General features: G+C 41.7%; 1 protein-coding gene across 16 annotated transcripts in view; it reads left to right on the forward strand.

The window, feature by feature from the left end:
* Window positions 1-19047, forward strand: part of kiaa1217 (KIAA1217 ortholog) — a 114277-nt gene that overhangs the window by 86821 nt on the left and 8409 nt on the right. For 15 of the 16 annotated variants that reach the window (XM_083936122.1, XM_083936109.1, XM_083936124.1 and 12 more), the window contains 10 exons: window positions 3408-3606; window positions 4663-4756; window positions 9363-10246; window positions 11822-11926; window positions 12459-12508; window positions 14651-14790; window positions 14913-15088; window positions 17421-17551; window positions 17774-17921; window positions 18550-19042. In XM_083936122.1, coding sequence (XP_083792248.1) covers window positions 3408-3606; window positions 4663-4756; window positions 9363-10246; window positions 11822-11926; window positions 12459-12508; window positions 14651-14790; window positions 14913-15088; window positions 17421-17551; window positions 17774-17921; window positions 18550-19042 — 2420 coding nt within the window. The remainder of the gene's footprint in view (window positions 1-3407; window positions 3607-4662; window positions 4757-9362; window positions 10247-11821; window positions 11927-12458; window positions 12509-14650; window positions 14791-14912; window positions 15089-17420; window positions 17552-17773; window positions 17922-18549; window positions 19043-19047) is intronic. The other variant, XM_083936119.1, reaches the window with a different exon arrangement.

The raw sequence follows: 19047 nt of genomic DNA on the forward strand, positions 1-19047 counted from the left end.
GATTAGAAATGGGTCGTCTTATCAACACGCACGGTGCTTCATTTGCATCCATATGCAGAAACGCTGTGAGTTGTGCAGAGTGAGGTTGCTGCATTCGGGTGAGAAAGTGATGGAAAGAGTTTGAGAAGTTCCCAAACAAAGTGTAGAGTCTGTAATTTTTCAGGGGGATAGTCTATTCAAAGGCAGCTCACAACTCAGCAAGACATCTGCTGCTCAATAACAGCACAGTGTCTGGATGGCACGCCTTTTGACCAAAGTGAGAAAAAATGAAACTCTAGGGTGCCGTTTTCGTGCCAGTAGCTCCTCTTACTTTGCCTGAGAAGCAGAAATACAAAACATGTACAGACCACTTTTAACAGATATGCTTTAGCATACATGGATGCCCATACACACATGCTCCTGCTCTCTCTTTTTCCCCCACCCAAAAACATCAGCACAAAGGGTTGTGACAGTGGGGGGTTATGGTGTGATAAAGGGGGAGGAGAGAAAAGGGGGCACCACTTAACTACATTGTCCCTCCCATAGCCTCTCACGCACACACACACATACACACACGCGTTGCTGGGTCCCAACGGACATTTTGGGCTTTTTATCTTCAGCTTGTACTGTAAGAGTTGTCGCATGGTCTTTTCCAGAGCATCATAAGACTTAAACAGGAACAGAAAACAGGAAATCCTTTAAACTCCTAATGTGAGTATCAGATTTCATCTAGAGTGTGGCATCAAGTGTATCGTATTTCAAGTCATTTATTCTGTGGTTCTTATATAGCATTGTTTTGCCTTTTTTGGGGTTGCATTTCAAACTTTATGAGGATATTATATGTTTTTCAGGATTGCGCTTTCTTTAAATTTTTGTGTCCCTACTGTAGAAATGTGGAATAATGTTTAAAACTCACACAGTCGGCAGTGCTGTGCCCATTTGGTCAGGAAACCCACTGGCCATTTGCTTCCAATCCTGAGTGAAACCAGGCGCTCAGGAATGTAACGCAACTCTTTGTGAGAACCGAGCTGTTTAACTTTGTTTTGCGGCAAATAAAACCAATGCTAAAGAATTCAGAATCTTCATAATGCGTGCTCAGTCAATGGTGCTTTTGTCATCAAACTCATTTGCTTTAATTGCAGACATCTGGATGAAGACTAGCCGGCTGTTAACATAACAGCTCTCGGGGGAAGGATGAAGTTATTCTGCAAATGGGCACTTTGTTAAGTTATTACTACCCAGAATCCCAGACAGACTAGAAAGAGCAATGATAGACTCAGCAACTTTATTTCCTGGATTTGCCCTCTCTCTGTCTCACCCTGTCTCGTGGAGCATGTACGATCTTGTATAATATTTCACCAACATCTGGTAGCTTTTACTGGAGCTATCCTTTTATGGGTTTATACCAAGTAAAACTGTTCCCCTTTTCCTTAATACCAGTTATTTTCAGTGCACAAATGTAAAAGTGACTTTGAAATGACTGATTTATGTGTATCGTAACAAGTCTTTTGTCTCAGCAGCTCCTAAAATGTGACATCTCAATTACTCTCATGAAATGACACAGAATGTATTCAACTCCTTTGTTCTGTTCATTAAAGTTGTATTGTTGCTTCAGATTACTCCAATAAAAATCAGTGGCACACTGTTTGGAGCAGTGAATCAGAAATAGAAATACTTTTTTTTTCCTTTTCCCCAGGACATTGTTTATACAAGTGCAGTGTGGGCGTGTCCATCAGTTTTGTGTGGGAGACATCTGTTTTTGTAAAGCACAGTACAGAAGCCACACCCAGGGTTCAGAGGTTCAGGCTTTGGTTTTTTTTTTATGCACAACTTGTACTGTTCCACCCTGAGCACCCTGTCCTGCTTCTGCCCCAACTCACTTTTTAAATGTCAAGTAAAAATCTCTGGATCATACAGCATGCTGTTCACAAGCATGTGTGAAATGAACAGGAGCTGAATGGCAGGTTTAGTATCACATGTCATACAAGTATGCTACTGATAATCTGTCGGGACACCTCCGAAAAGTTATCAGTTCAAATGCTTTGATGTCCTGCCCAATTCAAAAGTAAAAAAAAAACATTTCTTTACCCACAAATGGGGACTTTTTCAGAAACTATGGAAATGTTGTTCTATAGTCAGCTGCTAGGGTATGATGGTATATATGGTTCACCGGTGGAAAGATTTTTGAATTTTTTCATCTGGCCAAATATCTGCACTAATTCCGGCACTGAGCTAGCCTGGAAATCCAGACCCCGCATCTATCTAGACTTAGGGTCTGGCAACAAGCAAAAGACCGGAACCAACGCATGCATTTCAAAATAACATTCCACGCAATTGGATAGCGCTACGACCGACTACGACCAATAATCCGCAGCCATTTTACACGACTTTGACGACTTTCACTGTCATCGGTTACACCCACTCATAACAGATAGTCAATTTGGTTGGTGAGTAGGGATTTGCTAGTGGTGCGTCTGGATTTCCAGGGTAGCACTGAGCAACCATGACCAGACATTGTGATGTGGGCAGGGTGCCAACTGTGTTTTCACAGGTCAGGTTGTTTGAGGGTTATCCAAACTGAAATGAGCATGTCTTTATGTTTGACCAGCTCTGTTGTTGCATTGTTTTCAAATCCAGATTTTGACCAAATTTCATTGAGTACATTCTTTTTAATCCGTCACTAATTCTGGTTGCTGAGTTAGTATTTAAGACTAAAAGCCCCCAATGCTTCTTAATTGAAAGGTTTTAGCTGTTATGTAGCTGCATGAAGAGTTGTGTTTGCCTCACAGATTAATGCTGAAAGGAGGAAAAAAACTGCGAGACTACAATCTGTGAGAGAAAATGTACCACTGCTCATGCAAGTTGCAGAAATCCCATGCCTGTTTAGCCATAGAGTGCTGCAGAGAGGATTTATTTTTGTTGGCCAACCCGGAAATTAGAATTGCTGTGGTTCCCTCAACAAAAAGTCGCGGGGGATCTTTCCATTCAATTTTGGATTATTTCAGAAAATAACTTCTGGCAAACAAAAGTTTATGATACTGTCAGACATAGTTCAGAGAGATAATCTTCACACCACTTTTATGGTTTTTGAAGTTTAAATTAAATTTCAAGCTAGCCACTTGTTAGCAAATGCCTTTTTTTAAGACACGTAAAAACTTCATAATTCAAGAGTGGGGTAATTACTGATAGATTTTTTATCTTAGAATAAAAATCTCTTCAGCCTGTGTTAACCACAGACCTTATTTCAGGCAACTTACCAAAAACCCATTCAAAAAACCTGTTGACTTCGAGGTAAGGGAACCAGGAGTGCAAAAATACAAACTCATTCATAGGTTTTCGGACTCATTCCTGCAGCACTCTATAGGAAAGATTTTAATTAGTTAGTTATTTCTGGCTAATCACCCTACTCCCCTGCTTTCTGTCTGCAGGCGTGCTGTACCTGCAGTACGGGGATGAGACCAAACAACTCCGCATGCCTAATGAGATCACCAGCATCGACACTATCAGAGCTCTGTTTGTCAGTGCCTTCTCTCAGCAGCTCACCATGAAGATGTTGGAGTCCCCAAGCGTTGCTGTCTACGTCAAAGATGACATGAGAAATATGTACTACGAGCTCACTGATGTCAGGTAAAGATGTGTGTTTGTGTGTGATAAACAGAAACAGAATGCATGTATATTGGACAGCATATATTGTGTTTTGTCAGTGAGGACATTGAAGGTTTATAATGCTCCATAGTTTCAGTCTTCCTTCGAAGGTCTTTTCCTTTTCTCCTCCCTGAGAACTTCCTGTCTAAACTTCCCCTGCACAGGAAGTGTCACTGGCCAGGAGAGCTTCTGGCTTCCTTTTTCCATTATGTTAAAACTTAGTAGGAAGAAAGTTATTTGTAGATAAAGCAGTTTGGCAAAATGTCTCCAATAATCTCAAACAAACAGAAGGGCACCCTCGGGGGACTTGGATGACATTCCTGCCTGTTGTCCTCTCTCCTCTGGTGAAAGTTTGACTCCAGAAACTTTAAACAATGTGAGCTTTGTATTTTTTTGACACTTTTTTTTAGGTCTTCTTTATTCTTTTCAGAATGTAGTTTCCCAAGTATTGTATATTGTGTTGTGTGTATCATTTACAAGCACACAGATGAGCTCACTGACTTTTCTTGTTTCTTGTACCTTCCTGGTTTGGTATTCAACAGCATGTCTTATCCATAATACAGCAAATTTTATGTGCAGAGAAAGTATACAGCCTTTGTTGTAGTTGTTTTTTTAGTGAAAAAAAACAACACTACTCTTGAAGACATAAGCAACTTTGCTAGAGTTCCTGCTCCAGGGCAATGTGTACTTAGTGACTAATTCTTTATCAGGGCTGTAAAAAGTGTCTCGTGACTCCTTAGGGTTGGTACAGGTGTCCAGGGTGCAAGACCATAGTGAGTGAGACCTGTAAAGGAAAGGGTGGCTCTGCGTTTATGTAGTTGAGCCACATTTCAACATAGTATAAGGATATGTTTTTATAGACTTAAGAGATTTAGAGGAAATGTCGAACCATAGAGGACCGGCAGAGCCGTTCTCAGGGTATGTGCCCTTGGCAGGGTTGAGGCAGAGACTGAGATCCAGACTGGGGCAGGATCGGCCGCTGTCTGATGGTTATATCTGGGCTGACTTTTTACCACGGGACACCTCTTCTCCCTACAGGAACATCACAGATCACTCCTGCCTGAAGGTCTACCACAAAGACCCGGCACAGGCGTTCAGCCACGGGCCGAGACCTGCCAACGGTGATGCCAGGGTGAGTAGTTGTAACTGACACAGACGCTAACAAAACAGTGAAAATGATCATCTCGTTAACATCGGCAGCTGTAGGGAGGTGGTCAGACCTGTGGCATGCAGAATAGTGAGACCAGCTTACAGATCTTCTCATTCTCACATCCTGTTTGCAGTTAAGGGAAGGAATGTCCCCCTGCCTCTTCTTAATCTGTTTAGAGGGGGTCTCATATTGTTCTCTCAGGGGCCTGTGTTTGGGCCTCGCCTGCATGCTCTGGTGCAGCTTGCTTAAGGGACAATTGAGCTCAAATCTCAGAACTATTCTCCTTGTTCGTTCTTCACCCAATATCAGCTCTAATCTCTTTCTCTTGTTCTGATTCCAGCATGTTTGTTTCCTGCTGATGTAACGAAACTAAAGCCCCGAAGAGCCATTTACTCAAATGTTCCTCCTCTAATCCGCATGACCCTTTATCTAACCCGCTGCTCCTCTCTGCCTGCCACAGATTTTCAGGCGACGTTGCAGCGCCATTGTGATACTGCAAAAATGACATTAACCTTTTCTATAATCCTATTGCCACGTACTATATGTGTCACATAAGTTTAAAGAGAAATTGATAATGTTTAAAGGAATGATGAGGCAAACCCGATGGCTATTTAAGAAGCCCTGGTTGAGATGGGCAGGATGACTTTGAGGTGCTGCAGAGACACTTTTTATTCTCTGCTGCTAACAGGAGAGTTGCTTCGGCTAGCTCTCTGTGATGGGGTCCTGTTAAGGGGAAGTGACAAAAGACGTTTGAGAAAAAGAAAAGATGGCTAAAAAGGTACATCGGAAAAAGTGAAATGGGAATGTAGCAGTGCAAACAGAGCAGGAAAGGTTGCAAGCTGGCTACAGCAGGCGAACATTACTTGTGTGGAGCCGCTTTCCTCATCTTTTTTTTTTTTTATTACACAGAATTGCCTATTTAAAAACCCTGGAATTTGCTGACTCCGTAGGATTTTCAAAAAATATCTTGTACTGGATGAATTGAAATGCATTAAGCAAAGAGAAGTAAGGCAACGTTCCAAGGGCTCTTATGCAAACATTGTGAAATCTGGGCATCACGTAGAGATGTTATGAAGAAGATTGTTGTCATGAATAGTTCTGTCACTGTTTAACCAAGCAGCAGTTGACACAGATACAAAGCTTGGGAGTGGTTGTGGGGTCAGGTTGATGAATGGCACAGGACAGGACCTTCAAAAGAAATGTGTTAGATGGCAAGTGTTGCATTTATAAAAAAAACATGTATTCTTATGGTAATTTTATGGCTGCCCTCTCACCACAAACATATTGGCAAGTTTGAACACAAGCACAGACATTGTATACCCCTTGTAAGCACTGTCTCCATTTTTGGCAGCTGTAAAGCTCGGACTGAAGCCTGTCTGTTAGTTTTTTTGCCTTTTAAAGAGTGCTCGAAAGTGACAAATAAGACACGTTTTATAATAAAATGGAAACCATGGCACTCAAAGCAAAAGGTTAAATACAACAACCTAATAAGCTGTACACCTGTTCAAACCCATCTGTTTTGGGCTACTGAGTGTCCTCTTGTCTTGCATTCAGGATTGCCAGACTTCATATTAGGTTTTAAGTGTCATCTGCAGTTACCTCTGTTCTGGTAAAAAGAGCTGTCTCTGGTTATGAAAACAACCGTCTTATCTGTCAGTAATTGATTGAAGGTGGACAGATGCACAGTAACTGGTAAGAAAGTCAATATGCAGAATAGGCAGCAGACTGTTAGAATAAGGACGCCTCCTTGGTCCCGTTTCATCAATTTTAAAAGCAGAAAATATTTGGAAATATGAACCTGTACTCATGTAAGGGATCATGCCCAAAGCATTGCTTTGTACTCATAGAATACTCAATAGTGGCTGTCAGAGGGGATGTTATGTACACATACGTAGCTCAAGGAGATATTTTGTAAATAGAGGTTCAGTTATTGGCTTACGTCGGATCTGTTCTCCTTAAAGCATCCCACCTCATTATAATTAAAAGGAATCTCCCAGCCACTCCACAATACTACACAGCAGCATAGTATATGCAGCCATAGAGCCAGCTATTTAAATGTTGACACTTGTGCAGGATCTGCAGTTTCTGAATAAGTTTAGGAAACCTCTCAATCTCCAACATGGCAGGGGATCGAGGCGACTTTGTGCGCCCCTACCAGGCATGCTGCCCTCATTATTGGAAGCTTAAGAGCGCGGAGCACAACCAGTCCATGACTCAAACTCAAACCAAATGTTTCCCAAACTGGCCTATCATTTGCCTGACATTGAGTGTTTATTTTTCAAACATTTACTCCTCTGTTTTGTCTCAAAGCAGCAATGTACGCATGTGTGCAGAAGGTCTTGTCTTCATAAAGTCAGTGTTTTTTAAGGATATTTTAAGAATGGTTAGTCTTCCAAAGGTCTAACATCTGTTTGGGATTGACAAGTGATGCCCTTTGGTTCAAATTGTTCTTAAGAGGTTGTGCTGGAATTGGCAACGCAGTCAGAGCTGTTATTTAGGGCTCCGGAGAAATTCCTGCACCAGAAGGCAACATTTCTTGCGTGTAGGCACCTTGGATAGTAAAAGTCATTAGGGTTTGATAATGGTCTGCGGGGGCTCTGGGCTTCTCAGATTTCTTATTATGTGTTTTGTTGCTTGGTCAGACTTGTTGCTGCAATATTTCTGGGCTGTGTGTTTTCACTGCCAGCAAGTTTCTTTATTTTTTCTCTTTGTTATCACAGCCAAGCCTGAACCCTTTGTTACTGTACACTTTGAGCAGTTGTTGTTTTCCAGTTTGTGCACACACACACACACACCTATTTTACACACCACACACACACACATCAGAACCCGCTGTATTATTCCCCTTGCTGTATTAATCTGTATCAGAAATGGGGAAAAAAATAAATAAGCCAACATTAAAAAAAAGCCCGGTGTCAGAAACTGTAGCCTACCTGAAGTTTGGAAAAGTTTCAACTTGTCTTCTTATGTAGTTGTGTAACCCATGAGTCATACCTTAAAGGAACAATTGCTTGTTTGTTTGACAGCGATAGAGGGATAGACAGGAAGAAAGATGGATGGGATTCGGCTCTGCATGAGACGCTCCTCGGCTCAGTGTTATCATTACCCAGCATATCACACACATCAGCGGGTTGTATCACTGTTTACACGTTATATTTCAGTTGTGCTATCTAGCACAGATAAATCTATACTATGGAAAATGAACTCAAGCTTGAAATAAAAAAAAACTCAAGCATATTGTTGAAATTCTTGAAGGTTTTTACTTCATGAATTTAAAAGTTTTAACTCAAACTATACTGCAGAGTATCTGTCTTAAGTTAACGCTACCTATGCTAGCTACCGGTAGACACCACAAGCTGCTGTATAGTCCATTGTTGCCTTCATGAATCCACAAGTTTAAGCTCAAAGTAGTCTAACCCCATGATAACTGCGAAACAATGTAATGTTTTTGCTTTTCTAAAGTGTCATCTAACTAGGCCTACTATTAACTATCTATCTGAAGTTAACCTTAACTCAGCTAACGTTAGCTACCACTAGCCCCCACAAGTCACCACTAGCTCCCATAACAGCATATCTCTGAAGTGTTAATGACTCTTTTTTTTTTAAATCTCTATGTTAAATTGAGAAAAGGTTTGTGTTGCTGATTATGAGTTCAACTTTTCTCTTGTAAAAGGAAGAATGGGCTATTTCTACTTTTAAAACTTACTCTCTTGCTTTGAGTAATCCGTCAAAATGGACGTAGGGGTAGTAATGAAGATTTGACAAAGCTCAAAATATTTGATAATAAGACAATTGAACCTTGTCATACTTAACATATTAGGTGGCTCAACACATTAACCATATTTCCTTTTACTTCTACTGTTTACCTAGACTTTCACCTCTTTGTTTGTGTAGTTTTCCCACCTATAGCCAGAGCGCTCATATGTTTCCCTTAATCCGGAAAGCAACTCTAGTTAAATGAGGCTATTGTACGTTGGCCTTCAAGGGTCCTTTATGGGTGGTCGGGTTAAAGAACAGCCACTCAGATTAGCTGGCCGTTTAAATAGACTTTTAGACAGATCTTGTTGAAAATTAACCAATGGCTCCTCACCCTGAAGGTGCAAATCTAACCTATTTTTAGAAAGCCCCACTCTTATCTCCAAGAAAGCAACGACAGATTTGTTTAGAGTTGAAAAAAGTTTATCACTTCACCTTGACAAGACAGACTTTTCATCCAAAGAAATCTTGTGTTCATGAATTAAATTATTGCTTAATAAAAGCCCGTAGCTATCACCAAGGACTTTGAGTGAAAAGCTGTGTACCTGGGGATAGCAGCCTTGCAAGTAACTATTTCCTGCTTCTGTAAAAATACCGACATTCTGTTTTCTTTGAAAAGCAACAGTGTAAACTGAGTTAGATGGATTCTTTGTTTCAAGAGCACTTCACTCCACAAAATAAACGTAGCTGAAGCTCTCAAGGGCGCAGATCTATCCTGAAATGTTTTATTATTATACATTGTTTTAGTCTGTGTGCATAATTGAAGTAATAACCGGTTGTTATGTTTATAAGTGTATAATAAACATGTCAATATGCTTTTGTGCCTTTACAGATGCACAGCGAAATGGTGCATGCCAGTCGTGATGGCCCGCACCCTCTGAGACAGCCCCCCGTCGGTCCCCCATCACACCACCCCATGCAGGGAGTACTTCCCCCAACTTCCCACTCCATGCCCCCATCCCCCTCCAGAATACCATTTGGCCCACGGCAGGGCTCTATACCTGGCAACACCACTATCCCAAGGGACCGGATCGCTAATGCCAACCCTCCAGCCCGTTCCATCTCACCCTGTCCCAGCGCCATCCTGGAGAGACGGGATGTAAAGCCAGATGAGGACTTGGGCGGTAAAAGCCACAGTCTCTCCAGGGGAAATGAGGGGTTGTATGCAGACCCATACTTGCTTCAAGACGGAAGAATGAGCATGGTTACTGCCCATGGACCACACCCCAACTCTGGGATTGATGGTCCAGATCATGGCATGGTCGGATTTCACCGTGCCTCCATCCGCTCTACAAGCTCTTACAGCGGACCCAGCCCCACAGACACTATGGATCACCCCTCTCTGTACAGGCAGAAGTCTAGAAACAGCCAGCTGCCTACGTTAGGTTCCAAGACTCCTCCCCCATCCCCTCACAGGATGGCTGAGGTACGGATGATTGACATCCATGGCGGGCCTCCTCATGGCGGGCCTCCTCACGGGGGGCCTCCTCATGGTGTGCCACCTCATGGCGGGCCTCCCCATGGCGGGCCTCCTCATGGTGTGCCAACTCATCCTCATGGTGTTCCCATGGAGAGAAGCTCACCTGTGCGCCAGTCCTTCAGGAAGGAGGAAGTGGCAGGGACCAAACCCCGGAACAACATGGGATCACCTGTAGTTGCGGACCTCCAGGGTCACCTCCAGGGGCCCATCCCAGTTGCCAGTGAGCATCAGACGCGGTAAGCACCTGGGGACCAAACGTTACATACTATGCTCGCTGGTTGGTTTGTTAAAATTAGAATTAAGACATTGCATGGGACCATGGACTAACTCTGCATCCCATTTTCACCCTAACCATGAGCTGCTGACTGTCAATCCCTGGCTCTGACTGTTTCATCATCCATGACTGAAGGCAAAAATATAACCCACCCTGTCACTGTCTTGAGCATCAAGATCTGCACATTAAGAATTGCAGACTAATGCACACTATTATGCATAAGTTTAGTTTGTGTCCAAAACCAATTCTGCTTATCTGACCATTGTTTTCACAGTCTCTATTCAAACTTGGGAACCAACAGTGTTGATTATTACAGAGTGTGTAGACCCAGACAAAGCTACCACCACTGAAATAGAATAGTGTCCAGAGACCCAACTAAGCCACTGTATATTTTTCTGTTACTCTGTGACTTTTGTTCTAAAAACAAACCCTCTGCAGAGCCTATTCAGTTTGGCTAATATATGATATTTTGGTACCTGGGTTAGGTTTGTCCACTCTGACTGAGAACACATAAACATAGAAAGAGGGATGCTTTGCCACTTAGCCAGGCAAACGTGGTTTCAGTAAAAGGGAGGCTACAGAGGCTTTGTGCGTACCTAGGAAAACCAAAGAAAATATTGGCCAGGTTGAATAAGTATTTTAAATGGCCCAATCAGTCAAACACATCAGTCTGGACCACCTGGACAGCCCAACACTCTCCGCCCCCCATCCCCATTAGAAATGCCCTGGGAAACTGAGAAAAGAGTGTTGGAATTTGAATCGCAAAGTACTGTACTTAACTTTCAAAATAAACATAGTCCCAACACTCAGTGCTCTGTAGCTGTCATAGAATTTATTCAGGTGAAATATGCTGTATGATGCTGAGGTTAGTCATTGTTATGTTCACATAGACCTACTGCTTTCTATTGTCTTTAACGCAGCTAAATCCACCCCCTGCCCCCTTGTGTCTTCAGCTGGTCCCATATCCTTCCTCAAGATAAATGGTGACATCCGAAAACAAACTCTCTTTTCAGACCTCTAGGCTCACCAAGCAATCTCAGTGTACTGTCCCCTATTCACCCCTCTAGTGTTTGGCTTTCTTAGGACTTTGAATAGTTTGTTCTGTTCTGAGCAGCCACCACTTGTGGCACATTTGTTTCATTTAAAAAACAATTTGACTTTAACACCCTCGGTCCTGACCTTAGGGTTCTTTTTTGTCTTGAGTTGTCCATCTTTTTTATTCCATTTGGACCCAAGCTTTTTCTTTTTGAGGAAAGACTCAGTCAAGTGGTGTTGAACTGTTGTAATTCAGAAACTATTTATTTGACCACAGTCAATACTCACTCAGGACATAATTGCAAATCAATCGCAAAAAAGTCTTCATGTTTAATCCCACTAAATAACGAAAAGATGAATGGCAAGAACTGGCAATTAAAAACAATCGATTATTCTGTTACCGCCCTCCCGTTGTCATTCTGAGCTAATAGTTGCTCTAGTGGCAGCTGTAATATCCAATAGGCCTCAGTGTTGAAAGTAGAATTTTCTGATGTTTCTGCAGAGTGCGAATGAAGGCTATGGAGCAACAGATTGCCAGCTTGACTGGTCTTGTTCAGCATGCACTTTTAAAGGAGCCAAACACTAGTGGCACCAAGGAGCTACTAAGGTAAGCAAACACAGTATAGGAAAGAGTGAGGCATCAGGGCAAACAGAGTTTAAATGAAAAGCCTGGCTATCCAGCCAGAGCGGGACAGATAAAGTATCCCCTCTATAATGACCATATCAAAAACTCAGGTTAAATAGCATCTGGTGAAGAGGAAATGGGTTTGACTGTGAATCTGATATTAAAGTTATTTGCTCTCTAGGTAAATGGCTACTATTTATGATACTGTATCTTGCTTCATTTCAACTCTTTGCATTTCAATCTTCTCTGTGGAGACCCTGTGTTAATGTGTGCTTGACAGTTAATCAAATAGGTCTGTGACTGCCATGTATGTTTTTATGCCATGTTAAACACAGATGAAGCTTGTTAACATCATTAACATCATTTTAACCTCTCTGGTTTGTCAGTCTTTCCCATCATACTTTGTTGTATCGTCTTTGTTCTTACTAATACAAACCTATACATCTAAAGTGCCTCAAATAATGTTTTTTTCACAACCAAAATCCTGCTCTCATGTATTTTTTTTTTGCTACAGTGAGAGACCACCGAAAACATCATCTCCAGCCCACAGTGCACATAGCTCAGGTTAGTATCATTGTTATTTTGTTCTATTTCATTACTTTTCTTTTCCCCTCTGAAGAGTTTAAGAGCCCTAATGTCTTGTGCAGACAAGCCCACACATCAGTGTCAGTCAACAGTCTGCAATGAGGAGTGCAGGAGGGAGGGAAAACAAAGTAAGGCTTTTTCGCTTGTCGTCGGTTTATATTTCCCTACAATCCTTTCCCCCGTACATCCAGTTTAATGGGAGATAAGAGACGAGAGCCAGCGGAGCTAACACAAGCTCCTCAAAGCACTATTTAAAACAAGACCCTATTACTTTTTAAGCCTGCCAAGATGATTCAGCGATTCACTCTTGGCTCTGTAGTGGTCCGTGGTCAGATCTTGATTTGATAAAAAGATCTGCAACCTCACCAGTGGCGGAGAGAAAACACAACACTATTCATGCATCATGAGAGTTAATCTCATGTCTCGTCACACATTTCATAGCTTAAAGCTTGTAGCTTTCAAGGATTTACTTGTCATGTTGTGCTTGAACAAATCTCCAAAACATCAGCAAAGTTACAGTGTGGGCTTTGATTTCACCAGCCTCTACATCAGACATGAGGACTCAGCGGCACTTTCTTTTTTGCCATTCCTCAAATGCTTCTTCGTTTATCACCACACAGACTGTACTTCTTTTGATGGATATTGTGTCCCTCAGGCCCACAGCACAACCAGCAGTGTACATTGTAACCGGTACTTCAGGTCTAGGCAGCTGTCAGATATTATGTAAGGAATATGTTGTGAATAGAGTTTTGGGATTAAGAAGACAAAAGATTGTGTTTTTTTCTGCCCAAACAGAGGGTGAGTTTCTGATTAAGGTAGCTTAAAGTGCACTCTGAACATTCCCTGACCTATTGTGTAGCTCACAGACAGGGACACTACTTTCTTTAATGCATCTCATGTTTCGGAGGCTAAAGGATGGGTTTCCCGACCTACAAAACAAATATTTTATCACTTTTTTCTGGTGTTACTTAGCCAAGCACATAGTTTGGGTTTTATTTTCCCCTGCTTTGAGATATTCATCTTTGAGATTTCTGCCTCAAAGCCAATGCAATGAAGGTGACAGAAATTTAATTTGTGGTGCGCACAGCATTGAAAAAAAATTGTATTTAAACAAACCTTTTCATTTTGATGTTTTCAATTCAACCCGTAAGGAAACATGGACTGAATCTATTTATCAAAGATCCCCTCCAGACCTGTATTAAAACATACAGTATAGTATAGTGTTGTTTTTTTTGCATAAAAGGCATCTACTCCTTCTACCTCATTAAAAATTACAGAATCTATGAACATGCAAAAGTAGTTCAATTCTAAATGTTTCCTGTTATACAAGGTGTCTCCTACTTCACTGAAATCCAGTTTTTACATCTCATTTGTATAAGTTGGATCAGGATTGACTTCCAAACTAGTTGTGGTGTCACAAATTATGCTTGTAGGCCCTACGACCTTCTACTTTAAACAGCCTTCCCATGTCAAACTGCACATACATTATTCTGCACAGTGAAGCTCAAACATCCAACTGTAGGAACAAGAAGGAAAATATATTTTTGAGTGGAGGGGGATTTTAACAGTTATTAAATGGACTAAGTGATTTTAAATGGAAAAAAAATTTGCATCTAAACTAATGCCCCTTTTTTTGAAAGGTTTCAATTAGATTATTCACCCAAGCCACAAATATTACCTCTCTTGGTTTCCATGGTTTCAACCGCTTCTCCATCTCTAGCAGTGACTGAAAGGCCGAAAATCAGCTGACAGACATTTCAGAGGTGCAGCCAATATGATTGCCAGTTAGTGTGCTTATTGTACAGATGGAAAGGCAGTCACAGAGAGATCAGACAATCTTTACTAAACATTAGGAACATTAAGTCAGATCAGTGTGTAGCTGGGGGAAATGTGTTTGCAGATATATGTACAGTCTAACCAATAATTTGTCGAGTGGAGTCAGACAGTATAACAGTGGGGGTTTGGAAAGAACAACCCTAACTATATATTTTACATTGATGAGCCTGGTCACTAGTTTTAATTTTCATTTCTACTGTATTATTAATTGATTATTAATTGTTAATGAACTAACATTTTTAGAGTAAAAAGCTATAACTTGATTTTTTTCCCACACCAAAACAGGTGGTTCCCCAGTCTTGGCTCCAAAGAGCAATGCAGCCCCATCAGGCAAGAGCCCAGTTCCTCTCAAAATCAACCTCCTGCAATTCAGGAAGAATGTTTCTGACCTCAGGATGCAACTCCATCAGATGAGACAGCTGCAGGTGAGACCTTTTCTCCCTTTAATTCATTTTTAATGGTGTATTAGTATCCACTATGGCTTTTTATGGTAGTCTGCTAGTCCAGGTCCTCTAATATCTCACTCCCACTGTGTGACACCCCTCAGCTCCAGAACCAGGAGGCATTAAGAGTCCAGCTGAAGCGGGCAGAGCAGGAAATCAATATTAAACTTGCAGAGGCCATGCGGGGTCTGGAGGACCCTGTGCAGAGGCAGAGAGCTTTGGTTGAAGAGGACAGGCACAAGTACTTGGGTCTGGAGGAACGTGTCCTCACACAACTGAGGTAAGGCTGCTCAAAACTCACCGATTGATATCCGGAACAGGTGTTGTGCTTAATGGAGTCTCAAATGGATCGATGTGTCTGTTTGCATTCAATACTGAATGTTTATTGTTAGAAGTATTAAAGATGGTTTAGTACACACCCATGCCGTTCCAGTCAAGGTGTTTCCATTTATAGGAAATCCCCAAAAGGCTTCATTTTTATCAGCTTACCTTTGCTATTCACTCCTAAACTCTTTGACAAGCCAACGCCCTCCAAATTGCAGCTCACAGGTTTATACAGGCAAGCAGCGCCTGCCTCTCAGAGACAGCAGATTAGAACAATGGACCCGACTGTGGAGGAACTACCCTGCTCTTATTTCAATTCACTTGCCTCATCTTGCCAACAGGGAGCAGTAATTGAGTCTTTTTTAATTTGGATGTTTACAGACAAGGTCAAAGAGTGTTGTCCTTCCAGACTGTGGTGAACATACAGTATGCTCCAACAAACAAAATGATAGCAGCTCATGGAGACTGAGAAATGAACAGGCGGAAATCAGTGGATTAGACTCTCTGTTACCCTTGGTATTTAAACACAGTCAGCAAAACACAGCTGCTGGCACTTTAAATAAGGCTTGGTAATTAGGGTTGCTTGGCTGTAAAGTGTGAAAACCACTGCCCTCTGAAGAGGAGAACTAAATCTATCCTGACCTATGAGGGCACATTTTGTAACGTTATATACTGTAACTCAGTCTCTCTGTGGCAACAAAAACAAACAAGAAAGACTCAGCACTTGAAGCTGGTACTATGTTGAATAGTTTGCTAGTAATCCTAGGACAGGAATACTTGAAAAGTAAGGAACGAAAGGAGTGTTGAATAGGATAGTTTGTCATTGTCACAGAGCAAAAAACACAGAACAATTATGCAAGTATTGGCTTAGATCACATGCGTGGGATCCTGTATTGTAAATTTGACTGTAATTTACAGAATATAAAAGAGAAAAATAAGGTCACATGATGATTCTTTGAGTAACTGCTGTCTTTAAGGTCACATGTTATGTTCATTTTCAGGTTCATACTTGTATTTTGGGTTTCTACTAGAACATGTTTACATGCTTTAATGTTCAAAAATGTAATTATTTCTCTCAGACCGTATGTCTGACCTTCAGTCTGAAACGCATTTATGGTTCTTGGCGCCTCTCTAGATATATTGTATTTGTGACATCACAACCATACAGAAATCCTGATGACTTGTTTAAATGCACAGTTTCTGAATACAGGCTGTGTGCATTTTATTTGTGGATTTTACAATATTTACATCATGCTTTATGATAAAAAAAGAAAAATGGAATCTCACTTTTTACACTTTGGAACGTTTAAGTACTTCATTAGATATCTTTGAAGGCTGCTTCTTATCCTCTGACACAGAGGTGTACATTATGGAGACCTACTGTATCTGTGTTTGTCTGTGGGAGGTTAGATAAAAAAGTCAAATCTGTTTCCCTTTGTCTTCAGCTAGAATTTCCCATCAGCCTTCCTATTACCAACAGGCCTTGGCATAGCAGGACATTTAACACACTGTCTCCTTATTACCTTTCCCACCCCCTTTCGGGGAGTTCTATAAAAGAGTGTTTCTCAGGGGTACCTGGCCACAATGAAACACCATTTTAGTCCCCCTCATGCAATCCAACACTGCATACAATGTTATCATTCAGCACATTTCCCAGCAGAGCAGCCATTTCTCTCGAGCACTGGGATGGCTATGAAGTAGCGTGCTTTGTTTTCTATGTGAGGAAGCGCTCTCGTACAAATAAGCCCTCGTTCAGTGTGTAAACATTTGTGGTTTTGGGATTACATCCAATATAGACTAAGCAATCCAATGTAGACCGGAGAGTGAAGTGCCTAGTGGAAAATGTTTCTTATAAATGTTAATCCTTGTGCATTTTTTACATAAGATCTCATTTCTGTTTTTTGTTATGGATCATGTCCCTAAGTCTGCGCTCACTTTTGTCCAATCAGTATCTCTGTCTGATCTTTAAGATAAATGATCGTGCCCTGCCCCCTGGTGTTTTTAAAGAGTAAATAAAATGATGGTAGTGTGAAATGTCTTTCTCTTAATCAAATTGTGCCCAAGTAGATACATATCCGTATGACAGAAACAAAAAATAGCCCCTGAAATTAATCTACATCTATACATTAAAATATTTAATCATGAGTTTCCATTTATTTTTAATTTCTCCCGTTGACCATACTGCATGTGCTTCAAAGATAGCTCCATATTACATTATATTTACTGACCACTTGTTGAGGGAAAACTTGATCATCTGAGTCTCAACTCTGTTTTGTTTGCCTCTGCAGTGAACTGGAGCAGTATGTCGGCTCTCTGCAGAAAGACTCAGCAGCAACACAAAGAATAGTGACCCTGAAGGATGTGGAGGAGGGAGCAGTGACTCTGAGGAAGGTGGGAGAATCTCTGGCAGGGCTCAAAGGTAAGACGGCTGATACCATTTTCATTACTTAATGTATTCCATTGAACAGCTATGGTAGGTCACAGTGCTATAGTGTCATGACAAGTGACATTAAAAGTCATTCTGAGCCATTTTCACACTATCAGAAATAATAATGTTGTCAGCAATACTACTACTACAGAAATGTTCTAAAACAATAGAGGTATACAACGCATGTGTATGTTTCTTTGCATGTTTCCTCAGGAGAGTTCCCAGCCCTGCAAACCAGAATGCGGTCTGTGCTCAGGGTGGAAGTTGAAGCTGTCAAGTTTTTAAAGGAGGAGCCTCATAAACTGGACAGCATGCTGAAAAGGGTCAAGAGTCTGACTGACACACTCAGCAGTCTGAGAAGGTAGAGGAAAGATGAAGGAAGAATTGTCAATTGAGATAAAGTAGGGGTCAGGAAAAGAGGTCCTGGAGTATGGAGGTTGCGAGTGAAAGAGGGAATTGAAGATGAAAACAAAAAGCACTCTGCGGAGCTACTCACAGGGGTCTATGATGTGCGAGATTGTGCTTTTTGATTATACTGGCAAACCTGCCTTCGTCCCATCAGATAGGTCATTCTGTGTGGACAGAGGAGTGTGGCATCCAGCTTGATTTACTTCACTGAACTCGATAAGTGAATTAATGTCATGGACACTGCAGCGTCTCATTTCCATTTTAATATGTCACAGATACTAAGTTCACTCTGGACTTTTCTTTCACTCTCCCTCCATGACTCTCTTGTCTTTTATCCGAAACAGTCGCCAAACCATAAGACATTGCATCAGAGCTTCTGGTAGTGTTTTTACCCCATATGTCAGAATGAATCAAATCATTTTGTCTGGATGAGAAATTAAAAAAAAATGTGTTATGTATATTCTTTTAGAAATATTTAGGTAGTTTATAATTGAATGACCTAGTGTAGCAAGAATTTAGGTTTTTAAGTACAACATTTTAAAATCAGTGTTTTCTACATGGTTTGTGTGTCCTCTCTGCAGATGTGCTACTGAGGGCCTTCAGAAAGGACCTGATCCCTCTGCTAATGTCCCAGTGGACAACAGCCCCTCAGCAGCAGAAGCCCCTGCAGAAGCTACCGCAGAATCAGTTCAGCCTGGCTCCACATCATCCCCGCTGGAGCCCCAGACCTCCACCATCAAATCAGAGGTGATGCCTTCCTCTCCGGTAGTCATCCATCATGTCCAGAGCTCCCCTGTGCTCATACAGCAGTCCCAGCAGTCTGCAGCCTTGACAGCTCAGCCCAGTCCACCGCTCACCCCGAGCCCCTCTCACACCGCTAGCCCTAATCCGATCAAGAGTCAAGGCCGGGAATCTCCTAAGGGGGGACCCTCAGATCCACCAAGTCCTGCTCGTCATAAGAAGACACAGGGGAACCCAGTGAATAATGGCAACAGCACTGCCAGCCAGGGTCTTGTCATAGAGGAGCTTCAAAGCAGTCAGGACAAGAGCAAAAACAGAGCTATGTCCATCAAGGTAAG

Source organism: Echiichthys vipera (genome assembly GCF_963691815.1).
Source record: "Echiichthys vipera genome assembly, chromosome: 21".
Taxonomy (NCBI): Eukaryota; Metazoa; Chordata; class Actinopteri; order Perciformes; family Trachinidae; genus Echiichthys; species Echiichthys vipera.